Source organism: Solenopsis invicta, chromosome 7 (assembly GCF_016802725.1).
Source record: "Solenopsis invicta isolate M01_SB chromosome 7, UNIL_Sinv_3.0, whole genome shotgun sequence".
Lineage (NCBI taxonomy): Eukaryota > Metazoa > Arthropoda > Insecta > Hymenoptera > Formicidae > Solenopsis > Solenopsis invicta.
The window spans coordinates 188,406-206,917 of NC_052670.1; the positions used below are offsets into that span (position 1 = coordinate 188,406).

An 18,512-nucleotide genomic window follows, 5' to 3' on the forward strand; every position below is an offset into this window, starting at 1 on the left:
TATAACTAATGCTAGAAACCTAAACAACGTATGAAACTTTATACATATCTAATTATCTTAGTAGTGCTAAGGCAATTATTTACAAGTAAACGCATTGAGCCGTTTTTCGCAATGTGTATGTAGCATACTGCACAGTTCTCTCTCGAGACCTGTACACGTGGATTCCATTATTTATTTGCACATCGTACACTTTTTTTTTTTTTTTTTTCCTGGAAACCTGGCTCAGGCGTTCGAAGGAAGTTTGGATGTGTCTGTGTGCGTCTGCGTTCAGACTTGCCACGGAATTGTCTCTACCCACATAGTGTTTCCTCTGCTTTCTCTAAAATATCTTCTTTTTCTCAATTGTTGCAAATATGAAATTGTCGAAAATAACGTATGATAACGATGACGCTTCAGTATTTTACATACATCGATATGTACCTCCCTCATCTACCAAAAAACGGTCATCTTTTTACATATAAGAGAAAATCTAGATTACATTATTGGACAACAACTTTTGCGCTAGAAAAACTTGTTGCTTGAATTTGATCACAGACACTTCTCGTGACAAAAATAAAAATTTATATACGCGAGAAAAGACTTGGAACTTGAAACGTAATGCTTGCGAGTCGATGGCAGAAGCGACATATATATGGGAGACAAATTATTCCGAAACATTATCCAATTCCTTTTAGCACTTTTGTGAGGGAAAAATAAATTAGAAAAAGAAGATTGCATGTTTGCCGACGAACCAACGAAATGTGGTTGCGGCTACGACATATGCTAATCGATAACCGTAATAAATCAGCAGCTTTTTTTCGTACCTTACTTGAAACAATAATACAATCGTTGCAATTTGTGTCGCGTGTAGAAGAAGCACGTGTTCATCGCCTCGAGATGTCGTTTCGTGACATTAAATAATTTTGTGACGCAAACATGTATATATGTATAAACAAAAATTAGTATGCGAGGCACGAATAGGTTGAACGAACATTAAAACGCGATAGTATAACGTAAAAAATCGTCAATAAAAATTTTCATAAAAATAATCGATTGGCAAATACATAAAAAAAATGGAGACGTAGCAAATTCATTAAGCGCTCCCGAAAGATTCTTAAAGATACTTGGCCGCTCGACATGATAATCCAACTGTCTTCAAATAACTGTACGGTATGTATATAATCGGCAGCTTTAACGTCGTCCGATGCGTTCATGTACTCTCAAAGAGACTTTATACATATATGCATACACACACATACACACACACGCGCGCGCGCGCGCGCGCGTATAAACTGATTCATTACGCAAAAAATGGAAGGAATAGTGAATCATATATCGTGCGTGCGTTTATATGGGTCTGTGTGTGTGTGTGTGTGTGTGTGTAAAATTTCGTTAATGGTGTGTGTGTGTGTGTGTATAAAAACAAAATTTGAAAAGATGTTTCTTGAATATGTTAAGGCGCATTGAACGGCATTAATGCTCTGTATGTACACCGTTTGTGGATACAGTGTTTACAAATAATAGAGACGCATCCTTAATATAAAACTAAATCAAAGTTTAATTTCGATAAAAAGAAATAAAAATTTTTAGGCGCACAGAATCGGAAAAGATTAACAATAATTGAATGCAAGATGCTTCATTTGGCATGTCAATAATAAAATAACAAAACATTTTTACGCGATAAAATTTTTATCTAATAAAATTGATCGCTTCTCGATGAACTTTTTTGTGTTGATCGCCAGTTGATTCTTCTTCGCTAAACATTATTGCACCAAGCGCATCGTTCTAAGCTAAGGAAAGAAAAAGTACGCGATAGATGATGATGAAATAATATCGAAAATTAACGCGCTCGTTACAACAGCAATCCAGGACATAAATCATAAATGGAAAGTAGAAAATCGAAATCTTTCTGCCATGCCATATATATTTTTGTCACACTGATTCTACTGAAGTTTAGCAGAAAGCAAATTCTGTGATATCTCCTGTATGTATATACCTACATACAAGATGATTTTCTCCATGGAAGAAAGAGAGAGAGAGAGAGAGAGAGAGGAAAGCACCAGTAGAAGAGTATAGCGCTATTGCTTGCTAAGGCAATCTGTCTCCTCAAATATAAAGAAATCTAATAAAAGATCGACGAAAGTGATGCAATAATGTACAACAACTAAGGCTCGTTGTGGCATTACGCGATAAATCAGCGCCTTTCGTCGCGCTTACAAGACGGTCTACGGAGAATATGCTCCGGAATGAATTGCACCGCATTAGAACCGCCGGCACCGGCACCGCGCCGTTTAAAAACAGTCGTTCACTGTCGGCCGATGCGCGACGTGCCGAAATTTATATCGACAACAATACTAAATTTCAAATTTTTCCACAGAGAAAACTGCATTGCGAAGATGCAAGTTTCCCATATGGCTAGTCGGAGAGAATTCGCTGTAGAGCAATGCTCTCGAACGCAACGCGGAGAAGAAATCGTGCGGAAAACGCGCTTAACGCCATTCGATGCACATCGAAGATGAACGTTCGCGACATTATTTCGTGTCTCATCTTTCACTAAAAAAACGGCGAAAGAAAATATAACATACGTTTGTTCTCACTTTTCCTACTGAATGTTCTCATCGAATTTCATATCTTACTGGCGCTAAGCTGCTTTCCATGCGCCTTCTATCTCACACACAATTCTATCTCGATGTGTGCTATCTCTCTCGATATAATTTATCCTATAATCTTAACATGTTATTAAAAATCTATCTGTGTATATACAAACAATGTGTGCATACTCGCGCACTTTGCGTGTGTCATGCCGAAGATCGCTTGCCTCACCGCGCCTTACCGTCGATACCGAAAGAGAGTTTTTGACGGTGGAGAATAGTATGTAGGCGCATATCTCCATGACGCTCCGGCACTGCGAGGTGCTTCGATGTGCGATTCAGGCCGCGGGCAAGGTTGGGCGGATGTCCTCCAAGACGTGGAGGACAAGAAACGGACGAGGACGTCAGTACTTGACTCGTGCTCGCGTGTATAAGATCGCTAAGCGTTGATAATAATAAATTCCAAAAATTCCATTTTTTTATTACATATCTTTAACTAGATTTATAACGACTTACCAAGATGAACTTACTTACAAGTAAAATGAAAAATTTCAATTTATTAAAATAATTATAAAAGTATCCCCCCTCCCCGAGAAAAGTCATAAAGGAAAAGAATTTAAACGAATGCGTGTACGTAATGATGATTGAGGTTGATTAAGGCTGAAATCTGTCATCTATTGGCTATCGATTTAAATAAATCAAGCGCGCCATTTAAAAAGCAAAGCCAATAATTGTGCATGCCAACTCACGCTACAAAGACTCTGCGAGTTTCTAGAGAGACTATAAGAAAAGTGAAGCGGATAGTGTTCTCTACTGATTGATACCGTCATTTTTAGGATACTACCACAATGTGCATATGTATATCTACAGTATAGATGTTTGTACGTGTATAAACGTAATGTAACATGTATAGATATATACATATCACTATGTACTATATATTATGTACACTTATATATGTTACATTACAATTATATCTGTACATCTATATTAAGGTGATATATAAACGTAAAAAATGTCGTAAAAATGGCAGACTTGTGGCAAATTCGCGCTTCACTCTTTTCTTATAAATCTCTCTACGATCCTCGATTTTGTTCAATGTTAAAAGGACAAATGACTTAAAAAGGCAAGATTTTACAAGAATAATTTACAAGTTATTGATATTTCTTTCACAAAAAATTTGTTTTTTTTTATGGACAAGCTTCTAATTGCTGTTCTCATCTTTACATAGCTTATATGTATTTGACAATAAACTATTGAAAATTGAAATTATACTCATAATTGTATGTATGTAAATGCAAGACATTGAACCAATGAAAAATATTTCGAAATTATTAAACAAAAGGCCAATGCGCGTTTCATCGTGTTATTAGATATCTCGCATAAAACATTGCGCGTTGAATATTGAGTCAGTGCCGTAAGTAGATTATTACCAGCATGAATCAGACTCGCAAGCGATATATGATACGACCAAAATACCGTACATACATATTGTGCCGTTATTTAACATCGTCTCTCCCCCTCCTCCCTCATGCAATTGAATTGAATTTAAATCATAATAAAATTCTAACCCACACAAAAATTTAGATAAATTTTTCAGTTACATTTGGACCGTTAAGAATGGAATATATCTAAATTGTTGTTGCAAGTTGCTTTTGAAAATTGCCGTTGCGGGTCTAATGTTAAAAAAATGGCACGTATCCAAGATAGAATTTGTTATTAGCCCATCCGTTTGCCCACGGTAAGAAATCATTCGAATAATCGTTGATACATCGACATTGTTCGATCACGCGTTTTCCCACGCAGGGAGATACGAGCGCACGAGGATAAAATACGACGACGAACGTTGGATTGGTTGACGCTCTCTTCGTCAGGCGACTCTGGAAACACCGCAAAATCGGGTTACAACACCTCGTTGACTGCTTGGTCTCGAGCCAGTGCTACCGTCTAGGTCTCCAGGCCTGGCACCAGACTGTGGAAGGTCTGTATGTCATGGAAGGCGCGGCCGCAACTCTGATTGTTGTTGCGTTCGAACTTGGTGAGATCGAAATGCTCGTCCAAAGATTGTAGCTCGGCTAGTCGTTCCTCGAGCGTCTTTGTCGAGTCGGCGAATCTGGAAAAGTCGCAAAGCCGATCGGGATCGACTACATCGACCACCTCCATCATATCGGTTCCCTGTCTCGAGAGTTGCACACTCGCGTCGTCGAGATGTCCGACGACGACGGGGAAGAGCACGGAATGACAGTTTGTCGCGTTGTCAACGCCGTTAGTCGTTGTGGAGGTGCTACTTGTGCAGTTCAATCGCACGTCAGCCACGCCGTTGCCACTGTCGCTACCGCCGCTACCACTGCCACCGCCGCCGCCGCCGCCGCCGTCGCTGCTGCTGCTACTGCTACCGCCGCCGCCGCCGCCGCCACTGCCACCGCCACCGCCACCGCCACCGCCACCATCACCACCGCCGCCGCCGCCACCGTCGTCGCTCAGACGATCCTCCGGGAAGCCCAGATGGTGATTGCCGTTGTGATGCGACGCTACTACGTCTGACTGAATCTCGTCGATATGCGAGAGTAAACGTGGCGTTGGTGGTAAGATGTAAAAGTCACTGAATACGTCGTCTTGCAAGTCCAAGTCATCGTGCCTATGCCGCTTGGAACTGAGTCCGTCCCTCGAATCGTCGGCCAACCTACGTTTCATCGCAAACAATGTCGAGAATGAGAATTACTACTAGAGATAAAAATATAACACTAAAAACAAATGAAAATTCTCTCTATCCAAATAGAAGAATAGAGAATAGAATAAAATAATCCTATGCATACCTCTTCCTAGAGGAGGTTTCCTCATCCGTTATGTGATCGGTGATGAGGCTGCCGGTGATGTTATTTTCCTTGCTGGCGTCGTCCATGTACGATGCCACTGATACTGCGAGTGTACTGTAACTACGTGTCTTCTCGTCCCGATTTTCACGCTGCAGCCGTCGTACCGCGTTGTTTATCAGAACCGATCGGCATAGGCTCGCTTCCGGATCCTCGATCCTTCTCAGCTTACCGGCGGAAATCTTGAGTAGACGGCGACGTTCCTCGCGAGCGCGATATTTGGCGGAGATCATCGTGGGTCGGCTCCTGCGGATCACTAGATCCTCCTCCAATCTCATTTTAGAATCTGTGCGAATCAGAAAAAACACATATATTATTACACTGTATTTTTTAAGCGTCCTTATATGATTATGAAGCTAACTATAGCTTTAATAATCATTAAAGCCTCGAGTTTTTCTCTACACTTTCCAATATCTTAATATGGATATGATTGTGAGGTCTTTCTAATGCAATTAAGAATATCAAGCTTTTTTATCTATACAGATAAAACGCACATTTCTGCCGTATTATAATTTAACATATTATACAAATTATCATTAATCAGTTAACAAACACACTTTGTTTTTATTAAAATTTGTTTGGTGATTCAACGTCTGGTGAGTCTCACTCGTCATCATTATTTGATTATATCATATATCTATCTATATAAATAAAAATGTAAATGTTCGTTTGTTCAAAATCTTAAATCTTCAAAAGTTCTTCGACGAATGTTTTGAAATTTTGACACAACGTTGCATTCGAATACGCGCGTGTTTTTATATGAAAATTGTCTACCGCGCTTTCTCTTTTCTTACTTTTCCATTTAACCAGACTAAGCCACAGTAACGCGCGGCGGGGCACAGCTAGTAATAAATAAAATCAATAATTTTTATATCATAAATAAATTTTATTTTTTGCTACTAGGTGGCAAAAATATTCGATGAACCAAAGAGTTTTTCGTGATATGGAGGATGTTCGATGATTGCCAATTTATTTTTTATACAGTAAATTTCAACGCGTGCGATAATTCATCACATCATTTAATGAAACAAATGTATTTCGCAAACTTATCAAGTATCTCCACACGATAGAAAGACGTGTTTTATCGAATGACCGGATAAACAATTTTTGTATTACAATTAACATTTGTATTGTTATATTAATCCAACAGAAACTTTTTACACGCAATGTCTATACATTTTTATGTTTATTACAAAGAAGAAGAGGGAGGAAGAGAGAGAGAGAGAGAGAGAGAGACTCTACATCGCTAACGGTACGTGAAGACGGTAAAACGCGCAAGAACGCGCAAGCGGTTAGCGGTACGTAAATACGCGTTTACGCACTTACGTGTAGCGCGCGTTCACGCACTACGCCAATAATGGACGAAAGGTCTCTTTTTTTTCTTTTCCCCTATCACCATCGTCGTCCGCGACTGACCTAGTTACACGGCGATGCTTCCGTCTTTCTTCCATCGCTTCATATCGGAAGGGGGAGAAATATGCGTACCGTTATCACAGCGTTTTATAATCGTCGTCGTCGACGATGATGACGACAATGTCAATGCATCGAATCATTACGCGACTCGGTAAAATGAAAGCGCTGCTAACGGTTAAATTTTTTCCGTTTCATTTCTTCAAAGTTCAAGTTCTTCCCAACTTTTGGCATGTATTTTTTGTAATATTAACTTATATTATCTCTGTAATAAATTCGTTTCCGATATGCGCTTAATGTTTAGAAACGGGTTTTTGTGGACAATTACTCGAGCGTCATTTATTTATTTCCTATAGTAATCGTAAAATTATTTCCGGTTTTCGATGAGAATGCACCGTAGAAACAGCGCGTGGAATTCTCAATCTCGGATCGATCCTACACTTTCGCATGAAAATTGTTAATCTGCAGTTCCACCGATTGTAAGAGATCAGCCGATAGCCACGGTCATCTATTTTCTTGTAGAAAGTCTTTCGCTTAATAGATTGCGCACACGCCACGCGTCACGCGTGTGTTTGAAGAAAGCCGCGATTGGAAGGCGTGACAAGGCGCGACAAGGCTGGAGGATCGATTTTCATTTCATTAGCACCAATTAGATATTGCATCGTTAATTAATCTCTAACACATTTAATTTAAATGCTTTAGCTTTCACCGCGGGTTTTCCGCTCTGTGTCACGCACAGAATCGGGACTAACTCACTGACTGTTTCTAGGAATGACCGCGTTTGATTGTGAGTTTTGAGTCACTTCATATCCGGAAAGCTAAGATTCGCCATGCTCCCGGAAGATGTCGCGTCGAGTACCTTCCCGCGCGCGCTTTCCAAGATGGCCAACATCGCGCCAATCTGGTCGCGTCCGAGAAATTTAGCAGCCGCCACACTTGTTGCTAATCGCTGATCATTTGTGACGACACGGTTCATGGCGACTCGCGAAAACGCAATTACGCTCGTTCCTCCCTCGATAAAGTCGCTCACTTTTCTTGACCGATTTCATTATACGTGAAATGGCAAACGAGAATCATTGAAATAAGTAACAATAATAAAATGCTTAAAAGAAAATACTCAAATTTGAAAATTGTATTAAAGCAAAACACAAATTAGATACACGCGTGTAAAGATTTACTATTTTATTAGATATGTCTCTTTAGGCGAGAATCCAAATGCAAGATTCTAAAAGGTCGAATAAATCTCACGCGTTTCAATAATCGCGCCCGAGAGACGTGACGCCTCATCAAATTCAAATCTTTCACGTTTCGATAGCCGTCGTAGTAGCCAATTTGAACGACGGAAAGAAAACACGATCGAAAGTCGTAAAGATATATTCTCGAGTATTGCGCGATCTTCGTCATTGGGAAATAGAATTACTCGCTTCATTCTTGTACAACATGGCGCGACAGTGAGAGAAAGTAAAGAAAAATTCTTCTACTCTCTTTTGAGATAATATCGCTAGAATAATCTTAGTCTGAATCTTAGTGAATCAAGATGATACACTACGATACGATCGCGTCGAGTACGGAGAATGAAAAAGTGGTCAATTTTTGTAATGTTTATTTCACGGTACGGAATGTGTGTGCGCGTGTATAAATTTATAACAAAGATACTTGAAAATGTAATGAAACGAACGAAAGCTATAAACCTGTCATAAATTTGCGTTTTGATGTGCGGAAGAGATGCCATGCGAAACGACTTGTATAAGAAAACATGGATTAAATTCAGATTTTGTAATCTCTCATACGATATAGAGCAACAATGCGCAAGTAGGAATAATTTTTGGTTGGACATCGGTACGTTGAGAGAGAGAGAGAGAGAGAGAGAGAGAGAGAGAGAGAGAGAGAGAGAGAGAGAGAGGGGGAGAGAGAGAGGGGGAAGGGGGACGCTGTCGAGGCCGAGAAGCGATTTTACGGTCGAAGTGCGCCTAGACCAACTTTCTCCGCGCGAGGGGGGGGGGACCGTCATGGATACGCGTTACCTAACCTGACGCGCGCCAAGTCCGCCGTCCGCCTCGCAGGCGTTGACTCTTCCCTCCCGAGATGCCTCCTCACCCTTTCCCTTTGCGACCATCGCCCTCCCAACTTCCCCTCTCTCCGTCATTTATTTACATACGCTACCACATTGTCGTCGTCCTGCCTGCCGACTTCATGTGCATTCCTCTTCCTCCTTAATCTCGCTTTAATTCTACATATCGTCTTAAGACGATGAATGAATATTGTATTCAAAATTTAACACAAATTAAATTTTCAACATTTTCTCATGAAACATACTAACGTATGAAAAAGAAAAAAAAAAGAAAAATTTTGATTCGAAAACGACGAAAAACTTTTATTTACTTACGAATACCAGGAGAAAATTGATTGAAAATTCTCTCTTTAGGCGTTTTACGATTAAATTCAACGCTTAGAGATGATATACATTTTGTATAATTGCGACAAAATCCGAGTAAAGTCATTTCAAATGACGAATGATTAAGCGAGACTTTCTCTTGAAATTTTTATCAAATTACGTTAAATACATTCCGATTGTAAAGATTTTGTATCATATCAGTATATTTTCTTTTATAACACTTATCACTCGCGTTTAACGGATCGCGTTTAACATTGTATGAAACAGAAATAAGTAAGAAAATAAAAAAAATATCAAAACTTACTCTTGAATATTCGTATGTTACAAATAAAGCCGTAGCGTTAATTCGTACAATTATAATGCGATATATAATAATGATATCGCGCCGTTAAACTCGTCGACTGGCCAAAGAGCGCGACAATGTGAAAAAATGCAATTCTCCGATCATGTTTCATCGAGGAAAAAGCGCGCTGTGCCACGCACTAGATATTATGTCATCGTCGCAGAGTCTCTGGCAATTAAGCGCGACGCTCGGAACTCGACTAAATTTAGATTCTCTTGTACCCGCACCATCTTAATATTGGGCCATCAAAAGAGACAAACGATATCGTTCTTTCGAACAATGAATTGGAGCATATATAGAAATATCTCACCGTCGCATTATTATTTGGAAATTTATTATTACGAAACGATAGAATAGAAAAGATACAAAGATGCGTACGTGTGATCAAATGATTTTTCTCCGTTGCACGCACGCACGCACGCACGCACGCACGCACGCACGAACGCTTAATGAATGAAGTAAAGCCTAAACGAAATGTGACATATCGACCTTTCTCCAACTATGGTTTGTGTATTGTGCAATCAAATTGTTTTAAGTAATATCTCTACGTACTCATAATATAAATAACTCTCCGATCGTTCCACTTGCCAAAAGTTAATGGCGATTTAGTAGCAATGTCGATTTAGTCACGACTATTTGAAAGCGGCAACAATGGGGTGAACTACCCTCCTAAAACCACAATACGAGCTTCGATCGTTGCACAACCGTAAACGATGTTTCTCACTGCGAACATGTTTGCGCCACTGTACGCTACCGGCTGTTTTCATTGCATCTTAACGCGTTTGAAAGACTTGTACATATTTCAAAAAATATAATTGCAAAAACATTAATTTTGAGAAACGAGACTTTTGGGAAGTCTTTGTTACAATTTCATAGAAAAATCTTGCTTCTTGCGATCAATATTTTTCAAGTAACTTGAGTTTGTTTAAGTTGCGAGTTAGTAAGCTTTCATAAAATCTGATATTTATATCGAGAGATTTTGAATGACTAATTATGACTAATTTCTAATTTACAATATTTCATATGAATAATGTGAGACTGAGGTGTATAGATTTGGATTCTCATAAAAATCGCGCGTGTACGTTTATATAATATTTAACAATTCTTTTTGCACTTTCCAGGAGAAAGCTCGATAGTAATAAAATTAATGTAGTAAAAGCGCGATGCAACGAGAACGAAATGTCCCGCGTTCGCTGCACTTTTGCGTTCATGGAACGCGCCAGTCAATAGCCATATTACATATGCTCCGGATAACTCGGATAATCACATAACGCACATAGTAGTGTAGGGCGGCAGCTCATAATTCGTGAGCGTTATTCGAGCATACCCCGTCGTTCGGTCGACGTACGCTATCGATATTCCGCCGAAACGAGAGACGTCCGGCGTCGGCAGCATCGGCGGTGGAGGTAGTGGTGGTAGTGATGGTGATGGTGATGGTGGTGGTGGGTTGGTGGTGGTGGTGGTGGTGGTGGTGGTGGTGGTGGTGGTGGTGGTGGTGGTGGTGGTGGTGGTGGTGGTGGTAGTAGTGGTGGTGATGATGATGTAGTGGTTGTGGCGGTGGTGGTAGCGGCGGCAGCAGCAGCGGGCGGTGCCATATTGAACGAACGAACGAGCGAGTGAGAGAGCAGGCAGAAAAGAGAAAAGAGAGAGAGAGAGAGAGAATGAAAGAGATAGAAAGCGATCTCGCGCGGGAACGAACAAACGGCCATGACGACGACCCGTTGCCCGATCCGTTCTCCGTTCTCGGGGCCTTGAAAGGAATGCAATAGATAAAAAGAAATCGTGGTCGACCGCGAACTTATAAATAAATCTCGCGAACGGTGATCCGCAAGAGTACTGTTGACGTGACGTTGGCGTCGCATCGCCCATTTCAAGAGAAACCCCCCGCCCCTCACACACACACACACACACACACACACGCGCGCGCGCGCGCGCGCGCACGCACACACGAATCTCATCAAAAGCCATATTAACCTTGCAAAGATTTTATTAGTAAATTTTAGTAAACGTTAAATACAGTAAAATTTTAACTGATAATTGCAAAGTTATACTTATGTAATTAATAAATATTATATGGCGCATGGAAATTTATATAAAAAATAAATGCTCAACGTGCATTGAAAAATTAATAGCCGCACGAGCAATACTCAAATATTTTAAATCAATACCCATGATAAGATAGATAATAAAAAAATAATTTCATCTATTTGTTTACACCACTAAAAGTGAATAAGTTTCAAATTTTTTTTCAAAATATCTATACAAACGAATGATTAGAAATCGCTTCTAAAAATGTCGGACAATTATGGCATCTCCTCAATTTCTAATTTCTAATATTTTTAGAATTTACTTTAGGATTGAGAAAATTATATGGTAGCAAATGGCCATAATTTCTATACATTCCATACAGAATAAACATTCGCTCGAACATTGGCTCGTGAATTTATTAACCACCGATTTCAAATGCGTCGTAAAGCTATTGACGCGCGCGTTCTCGACAGAGTTGAGGGTCATCGCGGATCTTCATAAAACTTTATCTGTTATCATAAAGATCGATATGCCGGTTATCCCTTTAAAATACATGTACGTACCAATCATTTTGTTTTCGAAGAGAAATGTAAAGAAAAATTACACTAAATTTCCATGATTAGCAGAGCTATTATAAGGATATTATATTTTTTTTTTTTCATGTGTATCTCTCCCTCGAAATGTCAACAGAGTCCTAATTTTACTATAGTGTAAAAATGTTTACGTTTCCTCTTTAAGGATTTTTATAAAGTTTATCATTTAGGATAATCTGGTTAAATTGCGAAAAATGTTTTTCGTATTTATCATATCTAAAAATCACAAAACATTACGTGCTCTTCGTAAATAGGCTACGTTATTAAATGCAGATGTTACAGAGAAAAAACGGATCTTTGATATTGAGCAGACATATTCGTACAATTAAGTAAGGAATCTATTCGTTCGAAACGTTACTTAATTAAAAAACGAACAGTAGTCGTATCTCTCTATTTACAATTGTGCATCTTATTTACTTCATATACATGCACGCTAATCTTTTGGATAATTGCAGTTATGTTTAAAAAATGTTTTGTTTCAATCAAAATCGACTTTCGATGATTTTACTCTAATAACACCAACGTTTAATTCTTTTGATTTATGAGGACATTTACATCGTTATTATTATTTACATCGTTATTACATTTACAATTAACGAGATATTTGTACTTGTTTAGTTTGATTGGAAGTGTGTTGTAATTTTGAGAGAAAATTTTTAATGACTGATAAAATAATTGCATTTCAAAATAAATAGAAAACTATAAACCTGTGAATTTAGTAGAGATTTAAAAAGTGATTTATCCGGTTTTGACAATAATGACAATAGATAAGGATTCCAACAAGTTAGCTTTCACTCGTGGTCAAACGTGATAAAGAAATAAATCTTTTCTGTGACGCGATGCATCGTATGCATCGGTGCAATACTTTTATAATTGTAATATTTCGCAAAGTATGCAAGGCGATCTGCATATAAATAAGAGTTAACTCAAGAGTGCAGTCAACTCAATAAAGCGTATCGTCGCGACCACCTCGTTAGAGATGGCGTTTACTTAAGATATTCCTCCTAGTGTCGCGCGCCGTGTACCAAGTCTTCCTTTCGCGGGAATGCGAGTAATCGATATATCGGCTCCATCGCGATAAGAATTTCGTCGTCTCGCGCGCGCGGGTAACGAAGCTTCCACGGAATAGAATGGCGCGGCGTGTCTCGCGAAGAAGAGTAAAGACTAGAGTCGGGAAAGGAACGGAAAATCGTAGCAGCTCGCGAAACGAACGGTACCGCGTCCTACATGAAAACGAGTCTGCTTACGACGCGGCGACGGTACGGAACAAGTTTTACATCGTTTCTCGCAATTTTCCAAGTCCTAGCTAAAATCGTCTCTGACTACTACATAGTTGACTGGATCAACGACATGCGATCGACGACATCTTCTAAATCGATTGAATTTACACACTTTTCCTCTATTCGCAGACTCGATCCAAAATTGATTTTATTTCATTAAAACTTGTAAAAAAAACTTATAAATTCATTTTTTCTTAATTAGATCTTTTTTCTGTGCGAAAAAAATAATGCTTAGCATATAGAATAGTCATTGTATTCCGTTATTCCATCGATTTAGAGAGCGTACATATGTTCTCGTCGAGATAGAGCTGTGCGAAATTAAATAGGTCGTGACTATTCGGACGACTTTCTCTCGCAGTTGCAACGAGCAAAGACATCGATGCGTCAGAAAAAAAAGGATGGAAACGTATTTGGAACAAGGATGTAGAAGAATCGACTTTAGACAGTTTAACAAAGGAAAAAACACTTGAAAGTTTGTCAAAACCGCCATGTTAAGTGTAATGGTTTCATAACAAATCTGCTATCGTATCGAGACGATATACATGTCAATAATTATTGCGAATGTTTTCATGTGATAAATATTATAAAAAGCAGAAGAATTTTGATATAGAGCGAGCGTTTTACGCACGATTGTATATAGGATTTCCTTTCTCGCGATTCGTTATGATATTATATACGAGTCTTTCGAGTAAACGCGAGCATCTCTCTTTCCTACTTGTGCGTATTACAACTTTTCCCTGTTTTCTCAAGCTTTCTTTAGCATCCATCATTTTCGGACAATTTGTCACGCAGTAGCCAATGATTAAAGGCACTGAAGAGGAAAACGCGAGAGTCATCGATGAAAAGTATCAAAGAGCTCGCGCCTCATGACAGTTTGTCACTTTAATTTTGCGAAACATCGAAATTGAGTTGATAAGAGCGATTACGAAATTTCACCCTGTGTAGTATATTCGGTGATCAAGTATTTCAATTGACATAGATTGCGGCTATTGTGATCTTTTGTTACGATATTTTGTGATGCACCTTTATATCGGGGAGAGGGGGGGAGGGGGGACACGTTGAGTATCATTATCGCGATAGTAGGAAATACGATAATATAGGAAAAAGTTGAGTTTTCGCAAGTAAAGAAAAAAATTTATACAATTATAAATTTAGCAAAAGAAAATTAACATCTGTTTATTATCTACTGTCTTTGCCATTGTAAATATTATCAACATGGAACAGTAGATATATGTAGACGTTATCATATTGCGATATTCCGACCTCGAGTCACAGTTTAGACACGCGCGTATCGATCGCTTATCAGACATCGCTTGGACACGTCCAAAAACGAAAGTATGGATTCGTGGAGCTTTATTCTCTCGTAACATCAACAGCTTTGTGAGAACAAAGAGAAATCTAAGAACAACGAAGATCGCGCAACAGGTTAAAGAATTTAACGAAAGCGGAAATCCGTTCGAATTCACTACTGCGCGTGTGGTATTGCGTTGTCGCGAACAGGTTTGGTAACATTGAGAAAAAAGCAGCGTGAAACGTGAAGCGTGGAGCGTCGATCGTTGGTCGTCGTCCGTCGACGTTAACGTCGATGTTGACGTCGATATTATGCTCGCGACACTTTCTCCGAATCACTCATTTCACACATCGCACCTCATATCGCATTATCCGTACATCATTTACGACGAAGACGGTCACGTATTAGCGCAAATGATTTGCCAAGTGTGGCATCGCCAGTTGGCAATCAAATTATCGATTCACCAAAAATAATTCCGGCAAGCGTATACTATAAAGAGTAATCAATTCTTTGTGTTGCAGATTCAAATTAAAAGCATTATACAATTACATATAAAACGTTATGCCTTCTTTACCATGCATTCCAACTTTTACTTTCTCCCTCCCTTTCTTTCTTCTTTCTCTTTTTCTTTCGCTTAAAAAAAAATAAATAAAAAAAATTCTATTAAACATATCTATGGAGAAATAAGGTGAAACATGTCGTACAGCTACTTACGCTTTCTTTAATACCAAGTGCGAAACGTCAACGAAACAAAAACGTTAACGAAACAAAAAGTATTTTAAAGCTAACGAGGAAGAAAGAAGAAAGAAAACACGATGTAATTTTTATTATATATAAAATTTTCAATTAAATAATAGCCGCCAACACGCTTATGAATCAAATCAATGAGATATTACATTTCAATGTTTGAATGGTGTGCCATGGAACCGCGATGCATGAATATGCAGTATCAGAAAAATGCAGAATCATCCATATTTATTTGAAAGAGAGATGAGAGCAACGGATGGATGGAGAATCACTGGTGTTTTTAAGCTCTTAATTGATTAATTGCGAGTGATACGTCGTGCAATTATCTAGCGCATATTAATAAAATGTATTCCTTTTAAAAGAGAAATTGATACAATAGAGAGAGTGTTTACTCTCCAAAATGCTAATAAAGTATTTTTTACTCATGACATATTCAGTTTTTTATTAAAAGTTACACAACCAATGGGAGAATGCTCCGCACATACATATTTATATAACACTCTTGTAAATTATGTGTACTACTAATCACAGTAAAATCTCTCATATAGTAGGATACATTAGAAAGGCTCGATATGACATAATCATTCTTTCGGCTGGAATTTGCGAGCACGCATCGTGCCTGACAGAGGTGCCTGATAAATATGGACATACACACACGTTGGTCGATTCTTGAGCAATCGAAACTCTGGCTATCCGGAACAGAGAGCCTTAGCTCAGAACAGCCTCTCTCGTGACCTTCCGGCTGTTGGTGGCTGATGGCTAGCGGCTAGCGGCTAGCGGCTAGCGGCTAGCGCTGGCGTTGGCGCGCGTGCTACGCAGCGGCCTCGAATTTCGCGGCGGTACATTAAGGATCATACGTTTACTTTGTTGTCCGTAGCTCGCCGCGCGCGCGCGCGCCGTAAAGCCACATCGATATACGGCAATCACGCTAAGAGCAGATGTTATCCCCACCCGATCAACATCTTGCTCTGTCGAGATTAGAGCAACACGAGAACGGATCGGCAGCTCTCGGCTCGTGTCGTCGATACTCGCCGACACTCCCACCGCTCAACCGGCTCAACTGGACGACGCGACGCTTCGCGGCACGCCAGCGCGCTTCAGCGCGATGGCACTGATTGTTATATGCCGGTGAGCTCGTGAGCTCGTGAGCCGTCGGATGACGTTGTCTCACTCACAACCGTCTGAGCCAACGCTTGTTCGCTGTCGCGTCGAGCGTCGAGGTTGAACGAGTCGGCGGCGGCGGCGGCGGCGGCGGCTGGTACGCGTGCACCCGCCGTTTCTCTCTTTCTCTCTCAAATTTTTATGTGTAGATACATGATTTTTATTCCATATCACGCGTTCCAAGATTCATCATCGTTGCAATATTTGAAATTTTATTCCCACATTCCCAACATTCTTTCAATTCCTGATATTAATCATGTCTGATAAAAATTTTATTCTTTTTATTTCTATAAAAATAGCAAAATATATCGTAATATGTAACATCTCGACTACCTATTTGTACGTCACTGTGACATTTGTCATAATACATACGAGCATGCGAATCGTCAGCGTAGTGACGCTCGCTATGGCAGCTCGTTGGTAGTAGGTAGGTGAAACAACGTCGCACGGGATTACACGTCTGAAACATTTGTAGTAGCAACCGCGTTAATGATTATATCTGAAATTCCAGCGGCACTAAAGCGTGGCGTTTCGGCTATCGCTCGCACAAAGGTAATCGCGCCTCCATCGCTTGCTCAAGCTCAGGTCTCGTGCCACACGCTCTCCTGTAGTCTCCTGTAGGCGTGCGCGCTGCCGCAGAGAGACTCGAGTCGCGCCGCGCGCGAGTGTTGAGATGAAGGAGGAGACAAAGAGCACCGGTGCAACAAGAGCGACCGTGCATCGACGATAAAGGGTGAGATGTGTTTGTGGCACATTAGTGTAGGTAGGTAGTAGACTCGTGACGTCACGCATTCCACCAGCTGGTCGAGAGAGAGAGAGAGAGAGAGAGAGAGAGAGAGAGAGAGACGCCGGCGTCGCTTGTCGTTCGCCTTTGTTGCTATGCCCGTCTTTCTTCGACGATGTAAAGCACCGTAAAGAAACGCAAACAGGGGAAAGTCACGAATTTTCAGGAGACACTTTAGGATCAGCTCTCAAGATCCTTGTATACAGATTCTTCGTCAACGATATCATAAGATATATTAAGACCATAATAGAGACAGAGAGAGTTGTGAGATTAAGTAAACTTATATAATAATTAGTACATATCTGTACATATTAAACATGAAAAATTTTTTTGAACACGAAGCTTATCTAAAAATGCTTTAAATTTTTTTTATAAAAAAAATATTTATCATCTTTTGATTAGTTAAAGCTAATTTATGCTTATAGATTTTTTAAATTAGCAAACGATTAGCTCTTGGAGAATTTACATTGGAAACATCATATTGTATGTATAATATATCGGTATCAGGGTACCAATCTAATTAATGTAGCCAATTAAAGAAAGTCTGAGACCTTTAGAAAGAAATGAATCAATAATATGTAAAGAATATAAAAAAGGAAAATGTAGCCGCGTATGAAATGTAATTCAGCCTAGAAGATATTCATATTCCATATTTCGAAGCTGTAATTCTGCCTGCCTGGCGCTCACAATCAGTGAGTAAAAGAGAGAAGTTGCGGAAGTCCATGAGTAGTTTCTTATCGATCTGTTTTAACTTTTACGGAGTTAACTAACTCTGGTTAGCGACTACCTGACTTTTTCTAGGTCATAGTCCAACAGCTATAGATAATGTAGGTCGAGAGACACAAAGATCGGTTAATTCATTGGCAATTGAGTTCTGCAGTTGGACATCGTTGGAATCGTTTACATGACATTTATTCAAGTTCATCGAAGCTCTAACTCTTAAATTGTCTTAAAATGCCCTTTATACTAGATGACATATTGAAAAATGGTATCTTAAGGTTTGCATTCCCAATGTCGAATCTTTCGGACTTGAGCAA

General features: G+C 39.5%; 1 protein-coding gene across 1 annotated transcript in view; it reads right to left on the minus strand.

Moving 5' to 3' along the window:
- Positions 1–190: 190 nt before the first annotated feature.
- Positions 191–18,512, minus strand: part of LOC105193588 — a 35,805-nt gene continuing 17,483 nt past the window's right edge. The window contains exons 2-4 of the mRNA XM_039452053.1: positions 5,387–5,729; positions 5,053–5,253; positions 191–4,908 (exon numbers count right to left, since the gene is read on the minus strand). Coding sequence (XP_039307987.1) covers positions 4,518–4,908; positions 5,053–5,253; positions 5,387–5,729 — 935 coding nt within the window. The 3' untranslated portion in view covers positions 191–4,517. The remainder of the gene's footprint in view (positions 4,909–5,052; positions 5,254–5,386; positions 5,730–18,512) is intronic.